General features: G+C 36.1%; 1 protein-coding gene across 10 annotated transcripts in view; it reads right to left on the bottom strand.

Moving 5' to 3' along the window:
* The window catches only part of LOC120422730 (tight junction protein ZO-1), a 45,632-nt gene extending 29,908 nt beyond the window's left edge, over positions 1 to 15,724 (bottom strand). For 2 of the 10 annotated variants that reach the window (XM_039586260.2, XM_039586262.2), the window contains exons 1-3: positions 15,233 to 15,724; positions 8,722 to 8,779; positions 3,157 to 3,700 (exon numbers count right to left, since the gene is read on the bottom strand). In XM_039586260.2, coding sequence (XP_039442194.1) covers positions 3,157 to 3,700; positions 8,722 to 8,779; positions 15,233 to 15,533 — 903 coding nt within the window. In that variant the 5' untranslated portion in view covers positions 15,534 to 15,724. Of the gene's footprint in view, positions 1 to 758; positions 2,136 to 3,156; positions 3,701 to 6,368; positions 7,747 to 8,721; positions 8,780 to 15,232 lie in introns of those variants that run through there. The other 8 variants (XM_039586258.2, XM_039586265.2, XM_039586268.2 and 5 more) reach the window with 6 other exon arrangements.
* Positions 15,725 to 16,164: the final 440 nt, after the last annotated feature.

The raw sequence follows: 16,164 nt of genomic DNA, 5'->3' as shown, positions 1-16,164 counted from the left end.
ATAGTTTTTCTTGTTAAAATCATATTTAAGATGTTCAAATTTTATTTGTACGTTGAATGTACCATCACTAAAGAAGCTGATTTAGTTTTTGAGAAAAAAATCAATGTTTATATTTAGTTAACTAAATGTATAAGCTTTTTAGCAAAATACATATAAATTTTAGGTAAAATTGTTAAAAAGTCGGAATTTGCCTGAAATTTGTTAAAATTAGTTTTGTTTATAAAATTATCGATTTATATTGCATTTTATACTGAATTCAAAGCACGAATCACAAGTTTTCACATTTTACATGAAATTTGTTCGCATATAAATTTGGAGATTTTTTTAAATGTATTTCAAAAACACATACTATTTATTATTTACAAACTTTTTTAACCTTCTCCTAGTGAAAAATTGTCCAAAGAATCCGAAAATGCATTCCATTTTCCGATTAAAATCATGTTCATTGGGAAAATCATGACACTTTGAGAAGTTTAAAATAATGACTTTCATCAACATTTTCTTAACTATAGTTAACTAACTTTTTAAACTTGTCAAAATTTTATGAAAAGTTCTTCTTGGGGTACTTTGAACACTTCTCTACCACGGTCAGTATGTTTCTAAACCATTCCTTACGTATTTTAATTGTACTCTTCATTCTGCGGAAAAACCGCAAACCTTTCAAAGTCACCCCGGCTATCAAAGTCACCCCGTTTTACGGTATTTAAGTTAAAATATGTTTTCATTACGCACAGCTGGGCATGTAAAATTGTACATACCTTAGATTTCCTCCTGCTATTCATGTATTTATCATTTATCATATCTAAAATAGCCGCTGGAGAAGGTATCTTGTATCGCCTGAAGCTATCATTTCTGCATATTCCAGTAGCTGCAGTTGGAATTAGTTGTCTCTGTTTGTGACTCAACTGAGCTTCAACTGCCATAGACGCGTTTTTTGGAAGGTTATAGTGACTGTTGCTGTGCTTTGCGTTTTGCCTATTGGACAAGGACCAGCTCCGTTGGTCCAATTGTTGCCCCTCAAGTGGCATAAATGCTTGATTTGTCCTCGGAAGTGTACCCAGATAGCTATCACCATACGTTCTAAAAGTGGGCGTTAATTTACGGTCTATCGTCATGGTAGATATTGGATTTACACCCATGTTCGCTGACTGATACTCGTGAAATTTCCTTTGTTCGTTCTTCGCACGATCGTGGCAGAAGTGGTTTCGATGTTGAGGATTTTCATACAGCAGCGTGCCGCTCACCGTTTGTCTAGAGAAGTTGGTCGGTTTAATGCCCGTTGATGTAGCAAACATGTTCTCGTAAAGCCTTCCGTCGGGCGCTCTCGGCGGTGGGTGCATTTGGTTAGCGTAGTTATACCCACGTAAGTTAGCTGGCAAGGTATTTGCATGCTGGCTAAAGTAGCCGTTAAAGTCTGGACTTGACTTAAGAAAGTGTTCCACAGGATAAAAGTTTTTCGTCGTGATTGATGAAGAAACGTACGAGTTCCGTTTTCGTTTCCCCTTGTTGGAAGATACACTGCTTCGCCGTTTGTGGCCTTGTGAGCCTCGATGACTTCCACCACTGCTCGATTTTTTAATGCCAGCGACACCAACATTAGACTTCGGAGTTCGTCTGATCCAATCCGGAAGTTTCATTTTAGTGTGACGCCCACTTGTCTGCTTATCAACAAATCAGTTTTCTAAGCAACAAACGAGGCAGTTTTTCACGGTTCACTAATTGAATTAAATCTGTTTTCCGACTTCTTTCATGTTCGTCTAAGCCTCTACACTTGACCGTTTCTAACGCAGCCAAGTAGAACAAACATTGATTTTTCCTTCACTACGGTCTTTTCACATGCCCTTTGAACTACTTTATACACCCCAAATTTGGGTGATTATTAGCACTGTAATCCGCTGCACATCCCTCAACATAATCACTTCATTTCACACCCTTCCTAACAAGCGCTATTGAAACGCAAATACGATTTCCACCCCCATTTTCCATAAAAAATAATGCATATAAACGCGACCAAAATCGTCCACACTTGGTTTTGCACTGGACGCTTCTGTTGCTGTTAATTACATTTATGGGCTAGCCACCGAACCATAAATAAGACCGCTTTGGGAGGTGTTGAAAGCCCGATGGTACAAAGTGAACTAATGTGAACTGATACCCATGCCGACGCTGATAGCACAAACTTTATTTTAGAACGTTTCGTACTATATGGTCGGAGGCAGGACTGAAATATTAATAGTCCTAGAAGAGTATTCAGGCATCGTTTAACCCTAGACAGTATCAGAATGCCGATTGGGAGGCGCATGTTGTAATTTTTTAGAAAACTTGTTTTTATTTGAACGCTTGGCACTAATACATTATGGTGTCGATTTGAAAAAATAGAAACTTGTGGGTTTTAAAGATTTATACTTTTTAATATTTACATGATAATTGTTCGGTAGTCATGCTTTTCAGGGTTTCTAGTGTACTTGTTGAATATGTAAAGATGTTTGTAAAACAACCGAAAAACTCGACTCCTGATGGGTACATTATGTAATCAAGAATCAAGAAATAAATATGAAAAATTAAAGAAATAAAATACCAGATTAAACTTTCTGTTTATCCGTCTATATGAGCGATACAAAAACTGTTCGTCACTGTATAATAATCACATTATCGGTTATCCTTCCAGTCGTGTCATGCGCACTGGTAGTGTTTTCATTCCATTTCCACGTCGCCCAAAGTGAGGTGTAAGCACATATATCTATATTGCGATATTCACGAAATACGGTGTCCTGTTTAGACCGGCCGAGAAAAATAACTTGTCGCCAGCCAAACTCCCCCAAAACTTTTTTTTCTGTATGTTGCATTCCCTTAAGGACGCGCAGATGGAACGCAGCCAACAGCATATTCCGGCACAAATAGGTACGAGAAGCACATTTCACAGTTGAATGTCCTCCCGAAATTTATGCGTGTTTGTGTGCCATACAAACAACACCCTTGAAAGGGTCGCAGGAAATTGGCAAAAAAAGCTGCGGCCTATTGGATCGTAATAAATCTTATTCAAAATCCCCCTGAACTGATTCATGTAAGGCAGTACAGATAACTTATATTTCATAACTTGTGATATAATAATTCTGTGTTTTCAAAAATGTGTTACTAGGACTAAGTAGTACTTACAATTCGATCATCCTCCACCACCTGATCCGCCAGCACCTCGATGGTTTCATTCATCGAATGGTAATTCCGCTGCTCTTTTTTGGATTTACTCCGGACTATGCTGGACGTTCGATTTTTCACATTAACACCTTTATCGTACGCGTAATCACCAAACGAAGGAGAACTAAACCGTTTCGGTTGAAGGTAGGAATACGGAGACACTTGGGACAACCGGCTGCCACTGTTTAGGCCGTGTAAATTGCGGTTATCATCATTTTGGTTGTTTGCACTAGGACTCGCAAAGTTACTGTTGGATACACTGTATTTACTCTCCCCGTAAGGATCGTAATTTTTTGGTTTATTGCTGCTACCATAATCACTAGAACTGTTGCTCGCCACTGCGGATTTCGCCGGCAGTTGAGGAATCGGTGGTGGGACGGAACCGGATGGAGGCGAACTGCACACCAGTGAGGAACGACGGGATGGGCTGTTGGGAACAGGTGTCGGCGTTGCCGTACCACAGTAGCTCGTCGATCGGCGGGATCTGTTGGAATCGATGGTTTCCCTGAAAAATGATGGATACAAGGATAATAATTATTGCGAGGCAAAATTTTGGTTTTTTAAAACATAATTCTGATCTCTGTCTAATGTTTTCCCAATGCCTTTTCTCCGTGACTTTATAACGAAAAAATCCCACATTCAAGCATTGTACGACTCTCAATAAATGTTCAAAGGTTCATTCTTATGCAAAATTTGCTAAACTTTTTGAAAAAAACATACTTTAGAACGAAAAATGGTAAAAAATGGATAAAACCGATAGTTAAAAAACTTTCGTAATAATCTTATAAGGTATTTATCCGTTAGTAAGGATAATTATCCGTTAGTGAACTCTTTTCTATAGCGGATCCTCTGAAGTTTTTTTTTTTGATTAAAAATGCAATAAAATCATAGTTTCAAGTGGGTATTTCAAATGAAATCTATTATTAGGCATATTCTGCATCATTAAAAACAATGTTGACTGGAATTTACTTGTCCTTTTCGCAAAAATAAAATAAATAATATTGGGTTTGGCATCTGAAATCAGCCATGGCCACTAGCATTTTCACAACAAAACAGCGTTTCTTTTTTATGCTTAAATTAACTATCGAATTATGTTTTAACTGATTATTTCACTTTAGTAATTTAAAATAATGTTAATTTGAGGAACTTTACAGAAATATACCCAGAAACTTCTCAATTTCGAACAAAATTAAGGGGGTCCTATATAAGACAACGAAGAAACTATCTTTCCCCAAAGTTTACCCCTATCAATTTAACTAATAATATGAAGAAAACTGTGCCTTTGGGCAATATCTTTCCTTAAACATACAGTAAATTTGTTAAATCATGAATATGAATATAACTGTTTTAAACATAAATTAACAAAGTTCCTGAAATCGTAAGGATTTACAATAAATTAAAACGATTGTTTATTATACTTAGCTCAAACATCATCATTGATGTTTTGAATGTTATTTTCTAATTTTAAAACACAAAACAATTTTTTTAGTCAAAATGCATGTTTATTGTTAAGGTAAACTATTCAACTAATTGATATGGAATCTTGTTCAAAACTTGTATAAAAATCAGCTGAATTTTTACGCTGTTGGCATATTTCAAACAAAACCTATCTTTTACAGTGAAAAGTGATCAAAAACCTCTACAATAGGACTATGGACTCAGTAGGAAAAGGAGATCCATATCCATTTTTTCTGCATAAAAGCAATGATTTGATGAAAAATAGTAAGATTTGTTCAAAAGTCTTGCAAAGATTGCATAAAATATTGATAAGTTGTGAAGATGCTCATTGGCTTTTTTTTACTTTTGCACAAAAATCTTTTAACAAGTTGATTTCTACTACTACTAACTACGATATAGACAAAATAAGAAAGAAAAAATCATTTAGTGGGAATCGAAAAAATCAGTACAGTTTTGAGATCCAACAAATCTACAAATTTAATTATGTTATTCGCAGATTTGGAAAACTTTCTCAACATGTAGAAAGAAACAACGAAGAAATGAAAATCTGGATAAACATTAGAAAAATCATTCAATCAGAATTAGAAATAGAATAAAATAATTGATGGGATTAATTTTTATTTTTTTTTTTTTTTGAATAGCTTTTCCTCAGACTTGAAATTCCCGGGTCCCGAGAATTCCCGAGAAATTGCCAAATTCAACTCTCGATTCTCGGGAAATTGAAAACCTCGAGTATCTTCACCCTCTAGGTGGGGGCAACTATTATGTGAGGTGGCCTAAATCAACAATTTCAGTTATTTTTAAGCTTTATTATTTCTCATCAAGATGCTTTTGATAATCTTTTTGAATAAAATAAAAATGAAATGAATAAAAATGTGATTAAATTATAATACATTCTCTACCATTTGATACACTAGCGGTTTTTTGTTAATTCAATTTCTTAACAAACATTACAGTTGTTGCCATTCTTACTAAAGAAAGGTATAGGCTTTACTTTATTGCTGGATATCACTTCTATCTTCATAAATATATTTACAACACATTTTTAAAAATATTTTGAAAACCATGTAATATAATTTCTCCATTAATTGCTGGATATCACTTCTATGTTCTATCTTCGTAAATATATTTACAACATATTTTTAAAAATATTATCATTTCTTCATTAATTTGGGGATCGCCTTGTTCATCTAAATTATCTTGAATTTTCGATATTTAGTTCTACATAATTTTTGTTTGTACTTTGTTCATACAACAAATTGATAATTAATTATGTGATTTTCAAGGCCTTGGAAATTTTCCGATCATAAATCAAATTGAGAAATTTGGGAGGAAAAAAATACTTCACAGAAAAAAAAAACAATTCCTGTAATCGTGAATTGTGTTCATGAAATTGAGAACCACGAAGGGGAATTTATTCATGAATATGGTGTATTTGCACTATAAACGTGAATATATTCCTTCGTGGTTCTCAAATTCATAAACACAATTCACGATTTCGAGAGTTGACTTTTTTCCGTGTTTTTCTGAAGGAACCCAACTACTCAATTTTCTCGGTTTGTAGAACTTTCGAATATGCGGACAAACTTGACTGCGATACATCGATATATACTATCGTAAATTCTTGTCGATCCTCAAGTTTTCATTCAAAAAGGTTTGATGATTTTTTGGCTTCAGCTGATGATTATGGTTCATCACACTTTATGACATGTTACCTTTTTCGAAACTGTGGACTTCTGAAGAATATTGGCGTGAGTGGAACAAAATACCCCAACTGAGGAGGACCATTATTCGGCGGATGGAAGGCCCCGATTGTGGCCGTCGGTGTCGGAACCGGTGTTTCGTCACCAAATTCTTCCTCAGTCGTCGTGCTCGCCAGTTGGTCATCATCGTCTCCGGCACCCTCTGGCACGGTGTAGCACGACATTCCACCGGTAGTTGTCACCAGCATTTGTTGATGCTGTTGTTGTAACTTGTGCCACTGGTAGGCTGTTTGCCCGTTGTACTCCATCATTGTAAGGATTAAACTTTTAAGAGAATCTTTAATTTCACTACAAATTTTGATTATATATTTTTTGATTCGCAAAAAAACCTCGAATAACTTTTTTAAGGCTCGGCCATTTCGTCATTTGTGGATGTTCATTTATCTTTAAAATTTAAATCTTATCATGATCTTCAATTCCAACATTCACAAATTCCAACAAATCAGCAAGACACCCAGGAATGCAATCTACTTAGATTCACTGTTGGCACCCGAAACGGCATGTTTTTTTCTGTTCTTCCTTCACGACACATTGCTGATGCCTTCTATCAACTCCACTTCCATGCAAACTCATTAGTAGCTTATTTTGGGAGAAACTTTTGTGTTATTTTTATGTCGGAGAAGTTTTGTTGGTTTTTCCTTCACTTTAGTCGCCGGCTGCGCTCTTCAGCACATCATTTGATTTCATCAAGATTCTTCGCAGCCATTTTTGTATTAACGAAAAGTAGAACTCTTTAGTTCTTTTCAATTTATATCGAAAAAGTTAATTACGAGTATCAAACCAGTAGTCATTTTGTTTCCAATGTAATTTTAACTTATCTTGTACAAAACAAATTAGGTTTTAATTTTTTTACAGATCCACTGAGTATTATTTACACTTAAAGCTTTCAAACTTAATTTTCAAGCTTAATTTCAAACACTCAGTTATTGAAAATCGGTCACATTAATACCACATAAGAAAACGGAAAATGCGCTTAATTTTCGTCTTCTTGTCCTTTTGATTTTCTCACATTCTCAGACGTTACTGTGGAATAATTTCGCGACGTCATTTTTTGCGACGAGAGATCAAAACGATGTCATGCGTTTGTTCTATTTTCGAATGAGGCGAGATTGGCGAAAATTTCGTTGCAAGTTTCAACACATTTTTCTTCATGATTGAGCAGATTTTCATTCATCAACTATTGTTGTCCTAACAAATATCACTTTAGAATCTTTTATTCAATAAACACTGAAAAAACTTTACAATTTCACTATTTCACGTTCAAAATGTCACTACATTTTATTTACTATAGGATAAACATATGTTAAACAACCGCGTGTACGATACGATCAAACACGAGACACGGACTGAACTGATCATCGAAGCAAAGTGTCCCAAAATTCTCCCGAACGTGTGAACTCTCTCGCGTTCAGAACAGACAGCTCGTGAAAATTGCCGAGAAAACAGACGGACGGTGTTCTAATTTCGGTGAAATTGACGGTTCGTGATCATCGTGAATGCGGCCAGCAAAGCATCGTTTTTTCACAAGCTCAAACCTTCACTACTAAAGCAGCATCATGATAAATGAACTCGTTTGTTAGGTCATCTGTTTGATGGCTTGGTGGTTACGTTTAGTAATTCTTAGTTGTTTTCTTTTGACAAACAAAGTTTTTTTTCCATAATTTCTATCTGGATCTGAATTTGTTGACAATTTTAAAGCAAATATAACATTATTTCGTTTGCTTATTTTCCAAACTTCTCACGTTTTTCCCCAAAACAAACACAATCAACTACAATAAAATTGAATTAAATTTGCTCTGCTTTACGCACCACTTCCGACTAGGTTAGTGGCAATGCCATGCAAGTAGGAAGTGACCTAATTGCAATAAATATTTCCGAAACGTAAAGGGTTCATTCTGCTTTAGTCATGATTTTGTGTAACTTGTATCAGCCGTAGTTTTTATAAAAGATGACAATAATTAGCACCAACTGTAGCATACATTTTAGTTTCTATCTAAGCTGCACTCAATCATAGCATTCATCAATTATTCAGACGTCATTTAGCCGTTCAAAGGATTCATGTTAGACTTCCATTACGCTGCTGTGTAGAGTGCAGAAGGTTCAAAGGATGAATGAAATGTGAAAGAAAGAGGACAACAAAACATGGTCCAAGCTGTCAATGTTATAGAGAGCAGTAGCACAATTTAGGTAATCGAAATGAAAACTCTTCATTTGCTTCCATTTCTATTTTATGCGATTTAGTGTAAATTTCTATTTTCATCCGCTAAGCGTCTCTATTTTAACAACATTTAATTTAAGCACTTACCTTCCATTCTCCATTGAATAGTCATCAGTAATCAGAGCCGTTGTGTCTTCTTTCGAATCTGAAAATACAAGTGAGAGAAGGATTTCTTAAATAAATTTTATAAATACATAGCTGGGGTCGGTTGTATAGTGATAAGCGTGATTGCCTCTCACCCCAGTTGGCCTGGGCGACGAGATTTGTCTGATCACGCCTCCCGAGCATGGGTAAATAACAAGGGAAATGCGTAATAATACCTTTCTCTGGTATCAATACCAAATTTTGGTATTCCTGGACCCTTAAAAATTTGTCTTAAGGATTATGCAAGAGCAAAATGTGGTATCATACCAATTTCAGGTATTGTTTTGATATTGCAAAATTGCAGAATTTGTCAATGGTCGAACACCACATTTTGGTATTATTTTGGTATTAAAGTGTTTTACCAAATTCCTCTGAAACTATGGGAAAATTTTGACCAATTTTGACAAAATAATTAATTTTGCGCTAAAATGATTTCTCAAAGCGAATGCTTTCATTGAAAACCGGAAATTTCAAACTTGATTTTAAACATTTTTGATATACCCCCTACAGAAATGACTTAAAATTGTGGAAAATTTTCTAAGTCAGGATGGCACATTTTGGTATTATTTTAGTATTAAAGTGTTTTATCAAATTCCTCTGAAACTATGGGAAAATTTTGACCAATTTTGACAAAATAATTAATTTTGCGCTAAAATGATGTCTCAAAGCGAATGCTTTCATTGAAAACCGGAAATTTCAAACTTGATTTTAAACATTTTTGATATACCCCCTACAGAAATGACTCAAAATTGTGGAAAATTTTCTAAGTCAGGATGGCACATTTTGGTATTATTTTGGTATTAAGGTGTTTTATCAATTTCCTCTGAAACTATGGGAAAATGTTGACCAATTTTGACAAAATAATTAATTTTGCGCTAAAATGATGTCTAAAAGCGAATGCTTTCATTGAAAACCGAATATTTCAAACTTGATTTTAAACATTTTTGATATACCCCCTACAGAAATGACTTGAAATTGTGGAAAATTTTCTAAGTCAGGATGGCACATTTTGGTATTATTTTGGTATTAAAGTGTTTTATCAAATTCCTCTCAAACTATGGGAAAATTTTGACCAATTTTGACAAAATAATTAATTTTGCGCTAAAACGAGGTCTCAAAGCGAATGCTTTCATTGAAAACCGGAAATTTCAAACTTGATTTTAAACATTTTTGATATACCCCCTACAGAAATGACTTGAAATTGTGGAAAATTTTCTAAGTCAGGATGGCACATTTTGGTATTATTTTGGTATTAAGGTGTTTTATCAATTTCCTCTGAAACTATGGGAAAATTTTGACCAATTTTGACAAAATAATTAATTTTGCGCTAAAATGATGTCTCAAAGCGAATGCTTTCATTGAAAACCGGAAATTTCAAACTTGATTTTAAACATTTTTGATATACCCCCTACAGAAATGACTTGACATTGTGTAAAAAATTCTAAGTCAGGATGCCACATTTTGGTATTATTTTGGTATTTAAAGGTTTCATCAATTTTCTCTGAAACTATGGATTTTTTTAAATTTTTGACGAGATAATTAATTATGCGCTAACTTGACTTGAAACCCAAAAATGTTAAAGCTAATTTATTTTTTTTTTGGGATATACCCACTAATATTTTTTTCAAAAACGTTGAAATTTTTCTAAGTTGGGATAACCAAATACTTTGAAAAACGAGTCAATCAACAGATTATTGAATTTTGGTGAATTTCAATCCAGTTTCATTTTAATAATACTTATTTTTCAATCTTGTTATTTTTCAGAAGCTTCAAGAACTTCAAGTACAGCCGTTCATCAATGACAAATGCATTCGGTGTGGTGAAGAATATCACTAAAAACAACATGGAATCATCAGGTGAGTAGATTTGGTTGTTGCATAAGGATCATTTACGTTTTTTTCACTAACTGCAACTGCTGCACTAAAAATGGTATGAAAATAGCAAATTTTGGTATTACTTGTGCAAATACCAGCGACCAAAATGTGCTCTTGGTTGCCCAGTAATAGATGGTAAAATACCATGAAATCATACCAAAATCATGTTTGTGGAAGACCACAGGAATACCAAAATATGATTTTCCAAGGGCGCGGGAATACCTAAAATTAAAACCATGACAAGTTTTGGTATTCAAGCAATGTTCAAAAATCCAGAAGACCTCAACTTGGTATTGAAATGATTTTATTTTGTGGTATTATTTTACCTTTGGAATAACATGGTATGGTATTGTTGTGCCCTTTCACATACAAGCTTTTGGTATGATTTCATGGTATTTTACCATCTATTACTGGGCAACCAAGGGCACATTTTGGTCGCTGTTATTTGCCCAAGTAATACCAAAATTTGGTATTCCCGTGTTATTTACCCCTGCTCGGGCTTCCGTCGCGTGGGGAAGTATATGACAATCCCGGCCTAATTAAGAAGGTTATGCCGTTAGGTCAGTCTAGGTTTAGGAGTCATCTCCCTGGTATAGGTACAAAAGAGTTACCAGATCAAGTCTGCGTTGGTAAAGTCGCAGGTCATGGGTTCTTCTCAGGGTGGCAGCCTTAGGTTTAAGTTCAGAGGTAGCAGCAACCGCATGAGTATAAAACGGTTGCTTCACGTGCTCTTCAAGCATGTGATCGATCTTGGGATATTCCTTCGCGCCTCTTTCCCAAAATACATTCCTCGTGCCTTCGCATGTAAATAATGCCCAGCCGATCGGTATTGCACTGCAGTCCAGTCGCATTGTCCAGATCAGAGCAAAGGGAACACCGCAAAAGTAGCGCTGCAAAAAGACAATTGTCTTTACAAGACCCCGCGCGGCAAATAATAGCTGCTGGGAAGAGCTTGAAAAATGACACGAAAAAATTGTCACCGCGGTTCTAGCGATACATAGCGCACAAGGCACAAGGAATGGAGTTTACAGCATCTGGATGGAACAGCACTTTTCCTCTCAATAGGGACTGTGTTATAGATCTGGAGATGCTTAATAACAGTAAAAATGGGTAACACGATACAATAGTCCTTGTAATCAGGATTCAGTGTCTTAATACTCAAACAGAAAAAAAAGTCGCAGGTCGGCAGTTGAATTCGCAATCCAATGTCGGGGGATAGGTTGTAAAAGTGGTTTGGATCACCCCACCATTAAAGCCTTCGAAAGCCTAGAGCCGAGCCAAGACCAAGGGGTTGGGCGAATGATTTGATTTTAATTTGAAATAAATAAAATTAGTTTCCTTAACATCTCTTAACAGTTTAGTGCAGACATATTCGTCGAGCTTCTTCATCACAGGTTAAGGAACATAGAAAAAATAAGATAGTGGAAAATATTTGTGTTGTACGTTTGTTTAGTTGTAAAGAGCAATAAAGTGTAAATTATCCAAATCCAACTTCGCTTAAAAATTATACATCAACATAACTTCATAACGCGATTGAAAAATTGTATGATGAAATAAAAATTAAATGGGCGTTACAGGTAAAATCTTTTGATAAACATGATGATTTACTTCATTTTCGTTTCAAAAATTTACACGCAAACTGACGTTACCTGGCATGCAAGATAATAGCACATTTTTACATAATTGTAAAAAAATGAGGATATTTCGAATATGAGAGAATATTTCATAACAGCCAGTACAGCCCTCCCAAGAGTAAAAAATAGCAGATCAAACATATGGGTAATTTCCAGAGAATATCTAGAGTTTTTTTTAAAGGCCCTATATTTTTTTTTGTTTTTGGGTGTTTAAACCCTTGACCTGACGACTCAAGGTGATTTCAAAAACACCCAAAAAGCCAACAAAATAATTTTGATTTAATGGACCTTGTGGAACGCTCCCAGTGAGTTTTACTGAGCTGCAGCGATGGAATAATCATCATCAAAAGAAAATCATTGGACGTTCATCTAGAGAAAAAATCCGAAGGGAGTATGGCTCTTCTCTCTCCCGCACGAAAGATCGGTAAAAGGAATTTAAAAAAATCATCATCTTGATTATTCGGCGGAATATCTTTTTCAGTACTATATTAGCAAGTGTAACGTCACACGTCAAAATATGACCTGTCACATTTTGTAGATGGGCAATGTGTATAAACAAAGTGAAATAAATATTTTTAAGTGGTGTTGACAAGGAAATTCACAAAAAATCATCAGCAGATTGATTTTCTTGGAGAAGTTCGGGAGCGATTTTCTTTTGCGTGATTTGCCTCCTCTCTCTTTCGCGGGTGAAGAAAGTTCGCAAGCGAAATTAATTTTTTTGCGATTATTCCATCCCTGCTGAGCTGCTTTGGAGATTCTGGGTAATAGTTTTATAAAAATAGTTAAAGCTTTCACTGGGAAATCGTGTGAAAATGTCCGTGCTTGTGAAGTTCTGTGTCTGTGTCACTGTTGTGTTAGCTTGTAACATGTACTGCATGATACTACTAACCAGCAGTGATTAGTTATGCAGAATTCTTCAAGTACGGGAACACGACGGAAATTAGACGACCCGAAGAAATAGTGAAAGTGATAGTGAAAGCAAAACAAATAAAGTGTCAATAAAGAATGATGTAGTGAATTATATTTATTATTATTATATTATACTTTCTATATGAGTTAAAACTCACTATCAGAATCTAATGTTTTCTTGTAGGTATTCTCTTTTGTTCTTTTCGTTTCAAACCTAATAAGCGAGCATCTGACTTGCTACGCAGCCGCAGGATACAACAGTCGACGGAGGTCCAAATTAACACCAGCTGTGATCAATACCACACCGAATGGCGAGGATTGCTACCAAGCTTGGTGTCCACGGCTAAATGTCCAACCGAGAGACCTCTAAGGTCGCAGGGAAGAATTAGTATCGTCGTTTTATGTTTGATCCTTTTGTTAATACAAATTTCTTTGCAGATACAAACCACTTTAAAAGTATGGCTCGCGCCCTGCTTAGATCTTTTGCTTATTCTATCCGCTTTATACCCCCAATGCGTCCTGCACGGAGAACCTGGGGTAGCTTATGGTTGACCTGGGGAGCCCGAGGAATTATGCCGTAGGTGGCTTGTGTAGACTCACTCACCTATCCTCGCGGCAAGGTCTTCCGTAGGTCTACACCCGAACATGCGACGTGGGACTGCATGAATCTTCAGCTGCTGCCGGAAGGGTGTATTCCGAAATTACCGAATTTATTGGACCTTTAAAAAAAACTCAACAAACAATTTCAATTCATGCCTGTTAAAATAATGAATACTTTACAAAGACTTGTTGCTGAATGCTTAAAAATGACCAGAATACCCTCTTATGAGCCCGTACAATTCATTAGTTCACCTTTTATTTTTACATGCCAACGAATCAGACGAAGAACGATGAAAATTCCCAAGAAAGTCCGACGAGGAAGTGTTTAATTACATACTGGACAGAACAAAAAAACAATTCCGATTGCTTGATGAATCAAGGGCTCTGCTGCTCCAACAGCATAAGATAAAAACGGATAAATAATGTGGTAAAAGAAAACAACAGTAAGATACATAACGTAAGCTGAATTGAAGATGGTTCAAGTGGCAAGTGTGTAAGAACAGCTGCCCTCGATCGGCTAGCCACGTCACATACGGTAGGTTTTTTTTTTCTCCATCCAACTCTTTCCACAGTCTAAAGCCACTTTAGTGTCATCAATCAAGTACTACTATCGATCGGGGCTCTCTGGGAAGCTGAACTCTTATCCTAAGACCAAACTCCCTGGCCCCTGGGAACAGATCTCACGCTACGCAACCCCAAAATTAACCAGCAAACGTCCCAAAGCGTTGCGGTTTGAACCATTTTGTAACGAGCTGCACGCAGTCAATCAATCGATATCAAAATGCAAACAAACGGCGGTCGTCAATCGGTTATGGATCACCGAGCGCATTGTTGTTACTGAAATTACTGGGGACAGGCCCGTATACTCCAACTAATGCTTACTGCTGCCAATTTGCTCAGTGAGGCATGACTCTGAGTTAAATTTAATTTTCAGATGCATGAAAGGGGTTTCTTGTTAGCATTCTCAGTGGATACGTATTTTATTTGAATTTGTATTCAAATCTTCAGAAAAAAATATATTTTACACTTATGGAAAACGACACTAACTGGCATTGAAAAATTTGCCTACTTTCATTTTTTTTGTGATGCGTACAGAGTTGAAAAGAATAATTGCAAACGATACTTTACCGCTAACGGAGAACCTAATGGACCACAAATTGCTCTCTGTTCATTTTCAATGTTCTGTTCTATGTTTGATTATTAAATGTTTAGGTTGCATGGCAGACGACTAAAAGAACATTTATGTACAGCATATACTTCCTTTATGTGCCCCAGTGAGACTATTAGGATATGATGTTTCCAGAAGATCATCTCATAAATCCAATTGGAACGCAAACATTGTTCTGAACCGGGCAGTAAGAGAGGAAGCTAATGAATAATAATTTAATTCGCTCAATTAACAATTTCCATAAATTGTTATTCGTGCTGCCCCCTTACCTTCATTGCTCTGGGACAATTTATCGTTGATCAAGTCCGAAATCAGCTGGCTGCACTCGGTCTCAATGGCGTAGCAGAATTGTTTAAATTTTTCGAAGCCATCTTTGGCCACTACTTCAATCAATTGATCGCACCGTTTTTCCAATTCCACTTCACTATTAATTTGCTCTTCATCTTCCACGTTGATTACACTATTTTTAACCAATATCTGGATAAGATTAGTCTGATCCAGTTCCCGGATTATGGTCAGACGGTGCCGCGACAGTAACGCGTACACCTCTTCGACTTCATCGGCCATCATTTACGGCGCTGGAAACTAAACTGACTTAAAACATACGCTCTGCGGCTTCTCTTTCCAACAAACTCTGTATATGTACGCATTGAAGAGTGTCGAATGTGCTGCTGCCTGCCTATGCTGGCTGTTTGTAAACAATTTGCTTCCGCCGAACTGGTGAACTTGTATTTTGTTTCCACTGTGCTCTCTGCCTCTACAGATTGAGATGAAAAAAAAAACAACGATTTCACTTGGTATATAAAGCAGCATCACAAACATCTCACAGGGAGAGCAGAAGAGGAAGCATAATCCCTGCGTCACACCTCCCTTCTCGTGGCCCTAACATTTTGACAGCGTTTTTATGCTAACCCCGCCGAAAAGGAAAACGAACTTTATGCAAGCTTTAATAATGTTTGTTGAGTCATTTATGTTGCATTTACCCAAAAAATATATAATATCGTACTGTTAAAATTTCCCTGGTACGCGAAACACTGTTTACGAAATAACAGTACTCCAACATTACGATGATACACCATGCAACTCCATTGAGGCCTTTATTACATAGTATGTTAATGGAGACGCAAGGTTGTTTAGGTTGATTGAGATTTTCTTGAATGAATCCGCAACTCATGCAGCAATTAATTTTATAGAAAATCTG

The sequence above is a fragment of the Culex pipiens genome, chromosome 3 (genome assembly GCF_016801865.2).
Source record: "Culex pipiens pallens isolate TS chromosome 3, TS_CPP_V2, whole genome shotgun sequence".
Classification (NCBI taxonomy): domain Eukaryota; kingdom Metazoa; phylum Arthropoda; class Insecta; order Diptera; family Culicidae; genus Culex; species Culex pipiens.
The sequence above is the reverse complement of the archived record's forward strand: the minus strand, read 5'-3'. Positions and strand labels throughout refer to the sequence as shown.